Genomic DNA, 15,643 nt, shown 5'->3' with positions numbered 1-15,643 from the left:
GAAAGGAAAGTAAAATATATATTTACAAATTAAATAGTTATTATTGGAATAACATTACGTAAAAATTGTATTTGCGTACTTTTTCTTGCAAGCGCATTAATTGTCTTTTTTCTATATATACATGTTTATTGCTCACTATTTATTAAGTCTAGGTACGGTTTTACATAAAGTAAATTATACTGTGGCGTAGAGTAAAGTACATTGTGTCCATGAATGATTTACGTTATTTACATCTTTCGTATAACAATATTTCGAATGAAACGTGTGAGTTTACTTGCATGTCAGAAAACTTGGTCACTTTAAAAAAAAAAGAGCTTTGGACTGGTTTCAACTAATTAATTATAGAAATGTCGAATTACTCAATAATTTATTTTGAACGCAGTGGCCTCACCACTTTTAAACTTGATATATATTATATATTATCATGTTACAAATGTAATTTGAACTTGTAATTATTAAAAAACTAGGACTCGGTTCAGTTACCATGGTAAACAATATTTTAAAAGAAATGGTTGAAATTCTGACAGAAGAAGAAGATAGGGTGGTCTGCGTGATAAGTAAGGTAATTTATAATTTGATTTGTTTAACGGTGGGAAAGATGGAGAGGAATATAATGAAGTGTCGGAAAAGCAAGGTTTGTGGCGCACGCGGTTGAGAGTGTTGGAGTGAGTAACATAATAAACCAGCGTTGTCAGAGTCAGCACTGAACCCAGTCACCAAACGCGCACGCACTGCTACACTACGCTTTCATAATAATAATAATAATAAATAAAATTTAAACATTAGAATTTTTGTTCTATTTTAAATATGTCATGAGATTTGTAGGTTTAATTTATATTTTCAAATTATTTTTATACTTTTGTCTCTAGAGATATGTTATTATTAGTCTATCTTAAAAATCTTTGAGTTGAGGACAAAATTAAAAAAATGAAACTATTTTTCTTTTAAATGTATTAAAATTTTAAAGTGAGATATAAGAAGAAGACCAGGCCTGGTCAATCCTGCGGCCAACACAGTCGATCTGTTCATAATGCATAATCATATCCTTTGACCGACAGGTGTGATTCTCACATTTTCCTGTCTTTATATAACCTTCTCATTAACCCACCTATAGCTACCGGTGAAGAGGTTGTTCCACTGTCTTTAAGTCTCACCATCTTCTCTTTTTGCTCATTCACAAATCACAGCAACACAACACAACACAACACACAAAGTTAATATATTAACACACTTCCCAAACCAAACAACCTCACACACTTATCCATTGGTAAGTTCCAACATCATTCATGTCTTTCCTTTTGTTTTCTGGCTTTTTTACTTCCCAAAGGGATATATCCTTTTCCTTTTCCTTTAGTTTAAGTTGGATCAGTGTGCCAAATGCCAAACACACTTCACTTGGCTTTGGGATCGGATCTTTCTCCTATGATTCTTTCTTTTGTTTGATGAGGATTTACTCAGGAATTCACCCTTCATTCCTCACTTGCTTTTTTCTCGTTCGGTTAAATGATCTGTTGGTTTTTGTTGTCGGTACTTCCCCTTCTCTTCTTTCAAAATGCTTTTGTTATTATTACTACAGCAAATTTGGGATATTTAGTTACTTGAAAAAGCTCAACTTTTGATATGGGTAAGTAAGAAAAGTATCTTTCTTGCAGAAAAGGAAGTAAAGTAACTAGTATTTTGCTATCCACCACAGGCTCCCTTCTTCAACTTGGTTTATTTTATTCTTCTGTTTGGTTCATTTCTCATTATGCTCACGTTGGATTTCTTTTCCTGGTAATTTTTGCTGCTAAAAGCTTATTAACAGCAAGGAAATAGAAAAATTAGACTTCCATTTTTTTTAACTTTTCCTTCTATCTTTTTTTTTGCTATTTGAGACTAGCATGTTGTGATTTTTGTCTTGGGGTTGATAAGTTACAATTCTTTGTAAAAGGGAACTATTTTCCACCATTTATCATACGCACTCGGTTTCCTTGCTTTGTTTTTCTTGTGTTTGTTTCCTAAATGAACGGTGAACATTGCAATTTGCAACTGCATATTTTGTTCTTCGGTTTGGACCTTGTTTGATTAATGTCTTAACTTGTTTGCAGGAGTATAAATGATGAGTGAACAATTGGGACTGCTAAAAGTCATTGTTGTGCAAGGGAAAAGGTTGGTGATCCGGGATTTCAAGAGCAGTGATCCTTATGTTGTGCTGAAACTAGGGAACCAGGTATGTAGGATTGACATGTCAATTTCATTTTTAGCTTGTTTATGTTAACATTGAATTTTGTAGCATATTTAACCTCAAAATGTTACTAAACTATACCAGACTGCAAAGACCAAGGTAATTAACAGCTGCTTGAATCCTGTTTGGAATGAAGAGCTTAATTTCACTCTTACAGAACCCTTGGGAGTTCTGAATTTGGTAAGTTCCATAATATTGAGTATGCCCCTTCATTCTTCTTTTTCTTCAATTTCTGGTTTATAATCTTTTTTGCAAGGAAGATACTGTAGTCAGTGTTTGTGAAATAGATTGGTGATTTTTTTTCTGGTAATATTCTTTAAAGAGTAAATTTTGTTTTAGGCCCTTTTAGATTTTGGCTAAATTAATATAGTTTTAGTTCTATACTTTACAAACATCGATTTCGGTTCTCTTATTTTTTATAATTGGCAAATTTTGTCCCTTATTCTAGTATAATGTTCCATATTAAGGATTAAGGGTTGAAATCATGAGAACCAAGATCGTTTCTAAAATAAAAAGAACTAAAATAAATTTTGACCAAAATTAAGAATCTAAAACATATTTTGTCATCTTTGAATACAGGGCACTGTTTATTAGCTTTTGTTATTGTATCTGATTTGCTTTTTCATTTTTTTTATAGGAAGTGTTTGATAAAGATCTATTGAAGGCTGATGACAAGATGGGAAATGCTTTCCTCAACCTTCAACCATTAGTCTCTGCGGCCAGATTAAGGGATATCTTACGAGTGTCCTCTGGTGAGACAACCTTAAGGAAGGTCATACCTGATGTTGAAAACTGTCTTGTTCGTGAAAGCAGTATCAATTGTGTTAATGGTGAGGTGGTGCAGAATGTTTGGTTAAGGCTTCGTGGAGTAGAGTCTGGGGAACTAGAATTGATCATCAAGCTGGCCACACGTATTGCTCCTGCAACATAGTGCAGAAATTGCAATTGTCCTAAGTGAAAATCTCTAACAAGATCACAATTCGCTTTTGATTAACTTCTGCATAGATGAATTTCTACCCAAAAATGGAAAAAAATATCATTAATAGAGGCATATTTCAATGAAATTTAGTTGTGAGTTGGTGATACCTCATCCCCAATTAGATAAAAGTCTCTAGAAGCTGCATTTTCAAATCAGCATGTGGTGATTTATGGTGTGCTAAGTTTGTTACCATGTATTACATACCCTCCCCCCAAAAAAGTAGAAACTGGCCCTTATTTTAGCAATGATCATTCATTGGGGTATTGCATAAGTTTTGATGGTATTGTATTGATTTTCAGCCAAGAAAAGAGAAGTTTTTCTGCTTACTAGTTTATACTTCTACTTATATACATGTGATAAACTATTTCAATAATCAAAGGAATTGCTCAACTTTAACAATGTAACATATTATCAAAGTATAATTACTCAACCATAATTTAGCTTTGAACTCCAGTGGCAGAAACACTAAAGACAGTGAGAGAGTTTTCTTAGGTCAGATTTCATTTTTTCAATCCATAACAAATACTCAGATGACTGTGAAGAACAGTTTCAAGAATAGATGCAGACTTGCTGAGCCAAAACATAAAAAGGTTATCAAGATGTATTTTTTAATTACATAACAATAATTGTGATATTTCTGTTCTTGGTTTTATTCAACTAGTTTGAAAGAATACTCGTTAGTATACTAAAAAAATATCATGTGTTAGAGTAGTTTAATGTTGAATACTGAAGTAGAAAGAAAAAGAAATGTATATATTTGTTGATAGCATTGTTCTTGATATAAAAGTTCCTTGCATTTATGAAGAAGAAAGAGTAATGTTTGTTTACTTGACCAATAATTCTTCTCTGCATTACATATGGACAAATTTCAATGGGACCAGTCGATGATTTTTTTAATTAAGCTTAGGTCCTCCTTGTGGTTTATTTTAGGTCAAATCTTATGATTATTATGCCTACCAAAAAAAAGTCTTATAACTATTATTGTACATTAAAACTTAATTTCTCTTAACGAAGTAATCTACATTCGAATAATATAGTTTAAAAACATAATTTTGTTCGATTTAAATTAAAACATAAAAAGATTCATGTGAAGTGAGATGAACAATTCTATCAACACATTTTTAGATTTTCTGTAATATATTCTTTTGAATACATAATTTATTATTATGGTGCACTTCTATATGTTTCATCATTTTTTTATCCAATCTATCACTCTTAATATATTATATTATCTCTTTTAATTGTTTTAAAAAAAATATTATCCTGTGTACTTCTATGAAAAAGTTATTTTCTAAAATAATAAGAGAACAAGAAGAAGTTATACAAAAAGCTAGTGTAATTTCTTATATTTATTATAAATTGAAAAATATTAAATTTTTTTTTCAGATGTTACTTTATATTTAATAAGTTTCCTTCATACTCTATAATTTTTTATAAATTTTTACAAAAAGTTAGAAAATGTTTCTCACCTTCTCAAAACTACACATATATATACACACATAATAAATTAGTGTCTTTAAAAGGAATTATTTAAAAAAAAGTAAATATATAAAAAAAATTAATGTACTCTAAATATATTTTTTGGACTAAAGATTGTAAATTACGCAAATATAGATTAATAATAACAAATATTACTTTTATAATTACTATTTTAATACTACACTTAAGATGATTTTTATTTCACACAAATAATGCAAAAAAACTAAACCCGGTAAAAAATAATAAATAAAAACATATTTAGAATTGTATTATCTAAAAAAATTGACATAGGAAATCTTTACATAAAAGAGAAGTGCCCATAACTATTTCATCTTATAATAAAGTATAAATACGCAACAAACCAACACAATTTCCTATTCTATTCTATCAATTAGAATGTGAAGAGGCTATGAACATTTTGTGATAATAACCAATGAATGTGTTGAAGTTGAAGGCGGTGCCGGAGGAGAACCCTAAGGAGAGTGTGAAAAGGGAAACGGTAGATCTTGGAAATGGAAGCGACGTCGTATACATTCAGCGGTTAATACCCTCCGATCAGTCATGGAAATGGTTCCAATATCTCGACAAACACGTTCCATGGACCAGACCCACCATTCGCGTCTTCGGAAAATCCTTCCTTCAGGTTCATATCGTTCCCACATTTCTTTCAAATTCTACCCATTCTGGAACGTGGGATTCCACAAAAATTTCATCTTTTGTCGTTTAGAGTTTGGAGTCTGGGGTTTGGTGTTTAGAATAGAAAAGAAACACTATTAGCCATCAATCTAGTTTGAAAATACGCCCCTGTTCTTAGGCAATTAGTGTAACAAATGTTCATTTTTTATATAGGTTTGATTTTCTGATTTGGTATTATAGTTTCAAAATCTTTTCCTTTTAAAAATTTCTTTAAAATTATTGAGCAGGGTCTTCAACTAGTGAATTCCCTCGTACATGTTCTTGTAACCTATGAGTGAAGAGAATAATAATCACACAATTCTGACATAAGATGTTAGGAGTCTCATATGAGTAGAATGAACTATTTGACGGGGTACTTAAACCTTGAGACTCTTCCATCTAAGGAACTAGTTTATTGGGTTGGGTTCTCCACTTGTGCTTAAGTCCTAACATAAGACGAATCATAACTTACAGATTATTCTCTTGTATATGGATAGGATAGATGAACCAAGAGATTCTAATGCCATTTAATGTAATTCTCTACAGCCTCGAGACACATGTTATGTTGCAACTCCAGGTTTGACTGAGTTGACTTACAGTGGATATCAGCCGCATGCATATTCTTGGGATGATTATCCACCACTTAAAGACATGTTGGATGCTGTAAGAATGTTTCTCAATCAACATTGTTCCTCGTCAATTCCGCTATTAATGACAATATATTGACTAATGTCTTTTTTGCCCATGTTTGTTGCGTTACTTAATATTTCTTTCTACTTACTTCTGAAGGTCCATAAAGCTCTTCCTGGGAGTAGATTTAATAGCTTACTCTTAAATAGGTACAATGGTGGTAATGACTATGTTGGTTGGCATTCTGATGATGAGAAGCTTTATGGACCAACACCTGAAATTGCGTCTCTAAGTTTGGGATGTGAACGTGACTTTGTTCTGAAGAAGAAGCCATGTAAAAAATCTTGCGGTATGATTTCTTTTGTTGTTAGAGTTATGATTACACTTGCAGAGTCTCCTGTCTTTCTTCCTGTATATGTTAATACAATAGTAGTGGATTTTTATGTGGATGTTCATGAACTTGTTATCATTTGTTGTGGATCTTTAGACGGTAGTGATGAACCTGCCAGCAAGAGATTAAAGAAGGGTAGCCATGACGATCAGCATACGTTTAGACTTAAACATGGATCCCTTTTGGTGATGAGAGGCTATACCCAAAGAGATTGGATTCACTCTGTGCCCAAGCGTACGAAAGCTGAAGCCACACGCATTAACCTTACCTTTAGGCAGGTTTTTTGATTGACTTGTGGTCAGAGCAGGTTTCCGTTAGTATGCTAAGAGGTATGTTTTTGTGACATGTTGATACATTTGTAAAGTTGTCTTTAGTAATATGAATATGAATGTTTCCGTCTATTTAATATTTCAAGGTTTATATATATGTTCATGTTACTGGTACCATTGCCTTTTTGGTGGAATTATGAATTCCTTAAGTAAATCTCCTGGTGGTGGTTCCTGAGTAAAATATACTATTATAAATATAATTTTCATCCGTGATCACTTATAATGTAAAATAAAATATTGAGATCATTAAAACTTAATAGCCAAGAAAAGAGTGAGTGGTGGTAGCAAATTCTCTTCATAAAAGAATCATACTTCTATATATATCCAAATAGATATGCCATAATTAATTTCAGTTGTGATAAACTTGATATCTACTACTTCAATTTGATGAAGATTGATATTTTATTTGGTGCATCTTTGCGTTTTCCTGTGGCCCGATAAAACTCTTCTTTTGTTAAGTTATGCATAATTCTATTATATAAGATAGGTGCCTACAAAACGTAGAATGGATTCATGCGATTCAAAACGGACACCAACTTTTAGTATGATATTAGTTAAAATGGAGTCAAAATTTGTTTATTACGATAGAACATCATCTCATTATGTATTATTTTATGTTCAAACTAAAGTATCATGTCATGATTCAAATTGAGTTATTATGTGATGTTTCAACTGATATACTATATGATGATGGATTTGTTTGATTATATCATCTGATGATTGAGTTTGATTGTATCAGTTAATGATTCATGTTATACACATAATTTGTGTTTAGGAGTTTTTTTTTTCCTTACTATATAAAATCTGAAGTGGCTTGAAGTCTTTAAGAATCCATGATCACTGCTACCAAACTCTATGTCCCCTAAATCAACACAATTTACAAGAACAACTATCACACAATCACTTCTTTTGGCCACAAAGCTTTCCTCTCCATCTACAAGAATAAATCAACAATTTCATGTGTCTTTCCTCTTCCAAGAAACACAACAAACACAAGATAATAAGTTGTCAATATATCATAATTCTACATTAAAAAGAAATATAACAAAAGAAAACCAAAATCTCTTTATGCATACCACTATCCTAGCTAGCTTAACTTATAAACTACAACAAGGAAGGAAGCATCATCCTTACAGCTACAAAGAGAAATGAGTAGGTAGACCACAAGTTGCTGATGCCACACAGTTCTTGCTAGGAATGTTCACTGCATCCTTTTAGCCAAAAGAACAAGCAACACCATCCATACTAAAAAAAACATTGGGAAACCACAACCACTAAGAACATATCCTATGTGATAGTCTTCATAATCAAAGAGTCAAATGCCCTCAGCTCCTCTGCAGACCTTCATGAACTCAATAGCCTCACCATGTGACCAATGAATACAACAGCCACAAACATCCGTGCATATGTGCAATCCTGGTATACATCATATACAATCTAATATACAAGAAAACTTATTTATAATCATATTTGACAACGTATAATCACAATGTTCAAGTATAACCTACAAAATTTTATTGAAGGCTATATACTTATTATTTAACTAAAACAATTTTATTTAACACAAAAATTAAGAATACTTGCCCATTATATATTATATGGTACAAATATGAATATCTTTCGAGATTGGTGTTCTGCTACTTAGATCAAAAGCTGACCTTATTTCTGAGATAGTAGAATAGTCATCCGAAGATGGATAGTCTTCGCTTCTAACAAGTTCATTGTGTCCTTCTTGTGCATTAGACTTTCCTGCCAATTTTCGAATACCTTCTAATTCTAATGTGACTTCCTTCATAGTTGGTCGTCTTTTTCTATTCAGTTCTAAACATCTATTTGCAAGATTAACAACTTCCATGATATGATTTTTATCCCCTTCCTTCATCACTCTTTCATCAATAATATCAAATACACAATCTTGCTCCACACACATGATGAAATACGAAGCTAAACTTTTGGCTTCCTCTGAACTTAGGAGGGTTATTGGCTTTTGCCCTGTTAAGAGTTCAACAAGAACCACTCCAAAGCTGTAGACGTCACTTTTTTCTGTGAATTGACTAGTTTGAAAATATTCAGGATCCAAATAACCAAATGTTCCTTGAACTACTGTAGTAAGGTGAGTAACATCAATGGAAATCATTCTAGATGTACCAAAGTCTGCTACTTTTGCTCTATACTTTTCATCCAAAAGTATATTTGTTGACTTGATATCTTTATGATAAATAGGCTGAGAAGCAACAGAGTGCAAGTAAAACAAAGCTCCAGCAACTTCAGTGGCAATTCTCAAACGAATGTCCCATGTCATTGGCAAATCCTCATTTTGTTGATGCAAGTACTCAAAAAGGTTACCATTAGGAATGAATTCATAAACAAGCAAAGGAATTTTAGTCTCCAAACAACTTCCTAACAACTTGACCACGTTTCTGTGGTTAATTTGTGACAGAATGACAAATTCATTGATGAATTCTTCTATTTTTCCTTGGATCTTAAATTTTTTCACTGCAATAATTGTTCCATTAATCAACATGCCTTTGTAAACAGTAGCTTGACCTCCTTTTCCAATTACTCTATCTGTGTTGAAGTTATCGGTGGCCTTCTCCAACTCTTTTAAGTTGAAAAGTTTAACTTTATCCACATTAACGTCACCAGAAGACAATCTTTGTTGTAATAATAATCCTCCATTTCTTTTGAACATTCTTTTTCTGTATTTTTCCACAATAGTTTTTTTTGTATCCTTCAACACTCCCCATAAAAGAAGGAGTAAAATGATGGATCCCAAGCTTATAAAAACTCCTACATATTTTACCACATCAATACATTAAAATAAGTGTTTTTCACTTATATGTAACTTTGAGCATTTAGAAAGTCTAACAGTTAAGATTAAACTAACACAAAATTCCAACATTAGGAGACCTTATAATATATTGCTTGTTGGATTCAATTAGTAGCCCAATACGCTAAACTAAGTCTAGAAACCTTGTCCTGACAAAGAACTTAAACACATGAGTATTTAAATAAGACATTATAAAAGAGTATGTATGTGTGGAGTTATTTAATGTATCTGAAAAGGGCATATGCAAATGTGGAGAAGTATATCAAGTCTGAATCCACTGCCCAAGTTAAGATTGCTAAGAAACACGAGTAAAATTAAGTATGCCAAGAGATCCGATAAAAAAAAAACTTTTATTTATACAAACATGTACTGTAATAATTTACATCTTAAATTGACTTTAATTTTTACAAACCTCATTTATCCACAAAATTTACAGCTTAATTCATATCTATAGAAATATATTAAATTTTGTAAATTTTATTCAAATTTAAATCATACTTATATTAATTACTAGGATACTATTTACCTTTAATTTAAATATATTACTCATAGAAAATATTCACCAACTTTAATGATAACTAATATTTTAAAAAGAACATGAATAATTACTTTTTAATAGATTTCCTTTCCCACCATATTTTTTTCTATCAATAAGATTTTAGTTCAAAATCCTACTCTAAGAAAGAGAAGTCCAATTTCCATTACATCAATGACTTATTCGTCTAGCTCATTAGCTCCCATAACAATGTAATATATTTCACATTCATATATCTTATTTAATGGGAATTGAAAACTTCTAGTTACATTTATTAATTAATGACATTAAAATAAAGAAAAAATAATGAATAACTCAAGTTACTCAAATTTTTTGAGTCTATTTTTGAATTATTTGAATATTGTTCATCGAGTAAAAGTCACTTTTAACTCATTTTTCTTTCATTGTTAAATATATTAACAAACCTATTTTATTGTGTAAGATTTGAATTTTTACTGTTTATGTTTGTACATATCTATTTGTATTTAAATCTTATAAAAAAATGAGAAAACAGTCCTACACACAACAGATCTATAATTTCAATCTCATGAAATTTCCTAATTTTTGTTTGATTTGGTTTATTGAATTATTTACTATATTCTTTTATTTATGTTATATCTTGCTTTATTTTTGTGCTATGTTGATATAACTAACGATTTTTTTTCAAAACAATAAACAGAGTCTGAATAAGTCATGTACGTCTTAACAAATAGTGTAAGTTCAAGAGAAAAGTTGATTTATACAGTCAAAGAACAAATATCAAAATACATATTAGAGAAAAAAAACTTGAAAAATAAAGGAAAAGTCAGGTAGAAATATTTGGATTTATTAATCAATTTATTGTATCTGGTGTAAAATTTATTTTTCAATTTCATTCTAACAATAGTTCATTAAAATTTTAAAGAAAAATATATTTTTGACATCTATAGACCCATTTTATAATCATTTTAATAATAAAATAATGTATATTGGAATTTTAAATTTTATTATTTTAAGTGGTTAAGTGAGTGATGATTTTAAGGATTAAAAATGTTTTTCGTTAATGTACTACAACATAAAATTTGTTCCAATTGTGTGAGATACCTACTGCAAATTGTGTGAGATACCTACTGAATAATTCATATAAAATTTGGTACAAAACAATCAATTTTGTGTTAAAAAAATATATTTTATCTTTTTTTTAATCAATATCAAACTATCCAGTAACTAATCTTTTAAGTCTATTTCAACCAGTTTTACAAAAAAAATAACATACAATAATTATTTAGAATGTTTTGCATTATCATCCACTGGAAAATCGTTATACTAAATAAATTAGTGATGATATGGCGATTGCTTTTGGTTTCAGAAGTTTACATACTATAAAGATTGACAAGTGTTTCTCACTACGTAGATGAACCTTAAAACATGAATATTACATGTAACAATATATAATAAAACTATTTGATATGTTCGTTTTTCTTTTCATCGAATATTAATATTAAAAATATTATCTTTCAATTAATCATATTATAAAAGCTATCACATTTACAAGATTACTTACCACAAATTCAATATTTATGTATTTTTAACAAATTAAATTTATATATTCTATTTTATTTATGTTCAACTGTTCTGTGCTTCTCTTCAAACTTAATGCACCACACTACAAATACACCCACTTTCATTTTTATGTGTAGTTTAGGATTTCTTTGACGATTTTTTATATTCACTTTGGTTTACTTCTTTCAATGTAATAGCTACAATTTAGTTTTAATATTATCCTAAATAAATGTTTGCACTAATTGTTTTTAGCCAAAAACCAATTAGGTGGTGGGATGTGAGAAAAATCCTTGAATACACATCACACTAGTACAAAATACGAATTCAATGACTCCATATAAAGATAGTTTGTAAAGAACAATCGTTGTAAAAGAAGCAGTGGCATTTTTGTAGTTTTTCACAAAACTTTTCTCTGGTTTGTGGGAACTTCATTTAGTAAATATTTGATGGAGGAGTCGTGATATTGAGGAGAAGAGTGATAGATTTGGAGTTGACAAAAATTAACATAAAGAAACTTCAAACGGTCATAACTTTTGATAGACAAGTCGGATGGAGAGGCGTAAAAAATGAAAGTTGCTCAAAACGAGGTAACGGAGATTGGGGTCCATCAAAATTCCAAAAATTCACCGTTTACTATTTTTTTTTCTTTGGTGGGATGATGTAACTGTGTTTGTTGGGTTTCTATATCTTGTACTGAGATTTTGTCTTGATCTATAGTGCAATGTTTGTTGGATCCTTAGTTGGTAGGGTGGTAGGAAACTTGTGTTTGGAGTTTGTATAAGGGTTGAGATCCTTATTTTATTTATTCTTTGTTGATAAAAAAAAACTATTATTTTTTATTTTTAAGTATTATTTAGGTATTTTGAGGTTTTATTTCTCATACTTACACTTGTCAGAAAAATATGAAATTTTGCATTTCCTAGTATAAATTAGAGATTTATTAAACCATTATGATTACGATTATATTACATTTATAAATTTATTACTCAATAAATTAAATTACATAATATTATGTGTGTGTTCTAACATGAAATCTTATTATTTCAGTGTTTATTCTGGATATAACATGTTGAGTGGGGGGAGAAAGTGCAAGTGCAAGTGCAAAGAAAGTCACTAGGATGAACCTTAAGATAACCATGTATAACATTTATGATGACATAAAACCTTTTCATATATTTTTAGAAATGTTTGTAGACTTTCATATTTAAATTATGATATTACATGCATTATTGTTCTGAAAAATTTATATTTTATGTAGGATTAGAGTATATATAATAATATTTTTTTTAAAAAAATACACTTATAACGATGATTCTATTGAGAATCGTCTTTAAAAGCCAATCAGAACGGTTCCCCACTAGATTTGTCATTATAAGTGCTATTTTTTTAATTTTTAATTATTTATTTGGCTAAATAACAATGTTTTTAACACGTGTTCTTAATGTGATTTTATAACGATACTCACATTACAATTTTTTAGTGTTTTTTAATTTATTGATTTTTGCATTTTATTTTTTTTACTCGTGTGTAAATAGTAGATTTTTAATATATAACGATAATCAATGTTCCTAATTAAGAAAATAATCATAAAAATTATTAACCACTTCACAATTCATACAAACCTTTTGTGATGGATGGTCTGGGAGACTTCCTGTAGTTGGGATAATAGTCTGAAATATGAAGAATAAAGTTTAAAATATTTATAATAATGTTTAAATAATAATAATAAAAGATTAGAATTAAAAACAGCAAATAAGAACTGTTTAAAAAATGCATCAAATTATTTATTTTTATGTGATATATGGTTGTTTTTTTTCTTTCATTTTTAAATAAATATTAATTTTTATTCTCAAAATATATCTAAATTAATTTTTATACCGCAGTCTGTAGATACGAATAATGATATAGCAAATTTGATATAAATAGTGAATTAAGTCGTATGTCCGTGGGAAGCAGGAAATATATTTATAGAAAGATAAGATTATTTTAGTAATCTTATTTGTTTATATATATTTTTTGTTATATAAAAAACATCAATTTCTGTAATTGTTTTTCTTTTTTATCTTCTTACAATTTTATATAAGAATATTTTGATAACTGCCAGCTTTTAATTAGCATGTAAAAGAATTAGACGTCCAGTGGTTTATGATTAAAAAAAAAAGAAAGCTTTTTAACTTATCTTGAGTAAGTAATAGGTATAATAATAATAATTAGGGTTTAGGGTTGCAATAATATATTTACCTGGACAACCTCCCTCAACGTAGGGATTACCGCCGGAAACGGAACCAGTTTGGCAGTAACATCTCTGACCTGAACGTTTATATCCTGAAGATGATGTAACATTGGTATCATCACAGTGGGAGAGATGATCCAAAGGGAGTGTAAGGTTCAAATTGTTCAGAATCTCCCATTCAAGCACCACAGGGACCACATCTAAATCCTTCATCTCACCATCCATAATAAAGTAGTAGGTTTTGGGATCATTATAAAAAGAGGATCGGTAGCTGTAGGCCAGATGTTGCTGTACAACCATGGCGTAACTGCACTCATCACTCGTTTCATTATCCTTTAAACCTTTTATTTCAGTGCTGTATTCTTTAAGATACAGTGGCAGGGAGCTGTCACAGCAAGACTTCCCATTACAATCACTCTTTCTAAAGTCCATTTTCCCGATATCACCCACCTTGTACTTCTCGTCGCAGATGGACACGCAACCACTAACTTCTGACCTATTTAACTGCAAAATAGCAATAATATTACAACCTGCAGCCATAAATTTGTTGTATTTCTGGGAATACACGAAAGGGCTTCCTTCCAGCGACTTGTTCACCGGCGGAGAATCTTTGGATCCGCAGTTACTACGGTAAATGGGATTTTTTATATTAACCGTGCCTAATTGGAGATTAATGGATATCACTTCCACTTCGATTGACTTGAGGTAAGGTGTGTGAGTGTAGTTGGTGTATGTGGAATTTCTGCATTCTATTTCAAACCATTTTTCTGCATAGCACTCAAAACTCTTCATTCCAAAGGGAAAGGGAATTGGAACATTTCCACATCGCCAATCACAGCCAGGCTTCCCTACAGATAGCCCAACTTGTGCAGATACCTTCCATATTGCCAAAATGATGAAATGGATTAGGAATTTCAGAATCATTGTGTCTTGTTGGCTGCTTCAAGATTCAAGAAGTGTTTGTGCAAGCCTCCAACTTCATAGCAGGATATATGGGTGTTTATATTACTATTATTTTGACTGGATTGCTTAATTAATATTAGATTGTCGATTGTTCCAAATGCTAACCAACAACAAAATAGAAACAAAATGATCGATTAATTGTGAATGTTGTTCCAAGAGCTGATATAAAAACAATGTAATATTTTAAAAGATATCGTTAATGATTTAAAAACAACATAATTTTGTTCTTTTGCATTTTAGTCTATTTGAATTCGAGCTTGGAAAATAATCATACACGTAATATAAAATGCTTCGCAACAAAAGTTCATAAAATTTTAACAACAAACTAATGTTTTGTTTACAAGTAACTCTGAAACAGTCAACCGTTTAATTATCGCAGCTTCCAGGAAAAGTCTGAGAGCAGCTTGATTTGACTTTTGAAAAAGGAGCAAATAGAAAAATATTAGATTATGAGAAAGATAAGTTCAGGCAAATGAATGGAAGACAAAGAAAATAAATAGTTAGAAATTTTGTAGTTTGTTATATGGAGAAATAAAAGAGATGTTCCAACATTTACTTGGATGCACCATACACCAAAAGGAATACGGTCCTTCCCTAATGTTTTATAATTTATTTAATTTTATATTTATGGAGCTTAATACGAATTAATATAACTTCTACACTTCTATTTCCCACGTACTTGCAAATGATTTTGACTTTCAATATCGATCTAGTTTATTTGAGCTCTCTCGCTTACATGGACTTTGACTCCTCTGGTCGGATATATTTATAAAAGGGTTTCGATGATAAAATCAAAATTAATTGAATTAAGTTGTAATCTTTTATAAAAAAAA

General features: G+C 30.4%; 3 protein-coding genes across 7 annotated transcripts; 2 read left to right on the top strand and 1 right to left on the bottom strand.

The window, feature by feature from the left end:
- Window positions 1-1,005: 1,005 nt before the first annotated feature.
- Window positions 1,006-3,529, top strand: LOC137832134 (Calcium-dependent lipid-binding (CaLB domain) family protein). Of its 2 annotated transcripts, none has more exons than XM_068640148.2 (4): window positions 1,006-1,267; window positions 2,088-2,209; window positions 2,309-2,404; window positions 2,862-3,529. In XM_068640148.2, exons 2-4 carry the CDS (start codon window positions 2,096-2,098, stop codon window positions 3,153-3,155), a joined length of 504 nt encoding a protein of 167 aa, XP_068496249.2. In that variant the 5' UTR covers window positions 1,006-1,267; window positions 2,088-2,095; the 3' UTR covers window positions 3,156-3,529. The 2 variants fall into 2 exon arrangements, with proteins under 2 accessions (XP_068496249.2, XP_068496250.2); XM_068640149.2 differs by having other exon boundaries at window positions 1,252-1,527.
- Window positions 3,530-5,053: 1,524 nt separating this feature from the next.
- Window positions 5,054-12,856, top strand: LOC137832132 (DNA oxidative demethylase ALKBH2). Of its 4 annotated transcripts, none has more exons than XM_068640145.2 (5): window positions 5,059-5,325; window positions 5,904-6,020; window positions 6,147-6,336; window positions 6,475-6,707; window positions 12,662-12,856. In XM_068640145.2, the coding sequence occupies exons 1-4, from the start codon at window positions 5,116-5,118 to the stop codon at window positions 6,663-6,665; spliced, it is 708 nt and encodes a 235-aa protein (XP_068496246.2). In that variant the 5' UTR covers window positions 5,059-5,115; the 3' UTR covers window positions 6,666-6,707; window positions 12,662-12,856. The 4 variants fall into 4 exon arrangements, with proteins under 4 accessions (XP_068496245.2, XP_068496246.2, XP_090160260.1 ...); XM_090304134.1 differs by lacking the exon at window positions 12,662-12,856 and adding an exon at window positions 8,931-9,246; XM_068640144.2 differs by lacking the exon at window positions 12,662-12,856 and having other exon boundaries at window positions 5,054-5,325; window positions 6,475-6,907.
- On the bottom strand, window positions 8,302-14,803 carry LOC137832129 (wall-associated receptor kinase-like 22). Its single transcript, XM_090304141.1, is given in 3 exon segments — window positions 8,302-9,541; window positions 11,280-11,292; window positions 13,856-14,803. Coding segments are annotated over 3 exon segments (2,169 nt in total). The 5' UTR covers window positions 14,772-14,803.
- Between the last annotated feature and the right edge of the window lie 840 nt (window positions 14,804-15,643).

Source organism: Phaseolus vulgaris, chromosome 6, assembly GCF_051622355.1.
Source record: "Phaseolus vulgaris cultivar YP4 chromosome 6, ASM5162235v1, whole genome shotgun sequence".
NCBI lineage: Eukaryota > Viridiplantae > Streptophyta > Magnoliopsida > Fabales > Fabaceae > Phaseolus > Phaseolus vulgaris.
Note: the sequence above shows the minus strand (reverse complement) of the source record. Positions and strands in the feature narration are given on the sequence as shown.

Excerpts from the sequence above, each read along its gene's own strand:
- LOC137832132 (XM_068640145.2), top strand. The coding sequence starts at position 5,116 with ATGAATGTGTTGAAGTTGAAGGCGGTGCCGGAGGAGAACCCTAAGGAG. Across the intron at positions 6,021-6,146 it reads TTAAAGACATGTTGGATGCT|GTCCATAAAGCTCTTCCTGG; the intron begins GTAAGAATGTTT and ends TTACTTCTGAAG. Across the intron at positions 6,337-6,474 it reads GCCATGTAAAAAATCTTGCG|ACGGTAGTGATGAACCTGCC; the intron begins GTATGATTTCTT and ends GTGGATCTTTAG.
- LOC137832134 (XM_068640148.2), top strand. The coding sequence starts at position 2,096 with ATGATGAGTGAACAATTGGGACTGCTAAAAGTCATTGTTGTGCAAGGG. Across the intron at positions 2,210-2,308 it reads TGCTGAAACTAGGGAACCAG|ACTGCAAAGACCAAGGTAAT; the intron begins GTATGTAGGATT and ends AAACTATACCAG. Across the intron at positions 2,405-2,861 it reads CCTTGGGAGTTCTGAATTTG|GAAGTGTTTGATAAAGATCT; the intron begins GTAAGTTCCATA and ends TTTTTTTTATAG.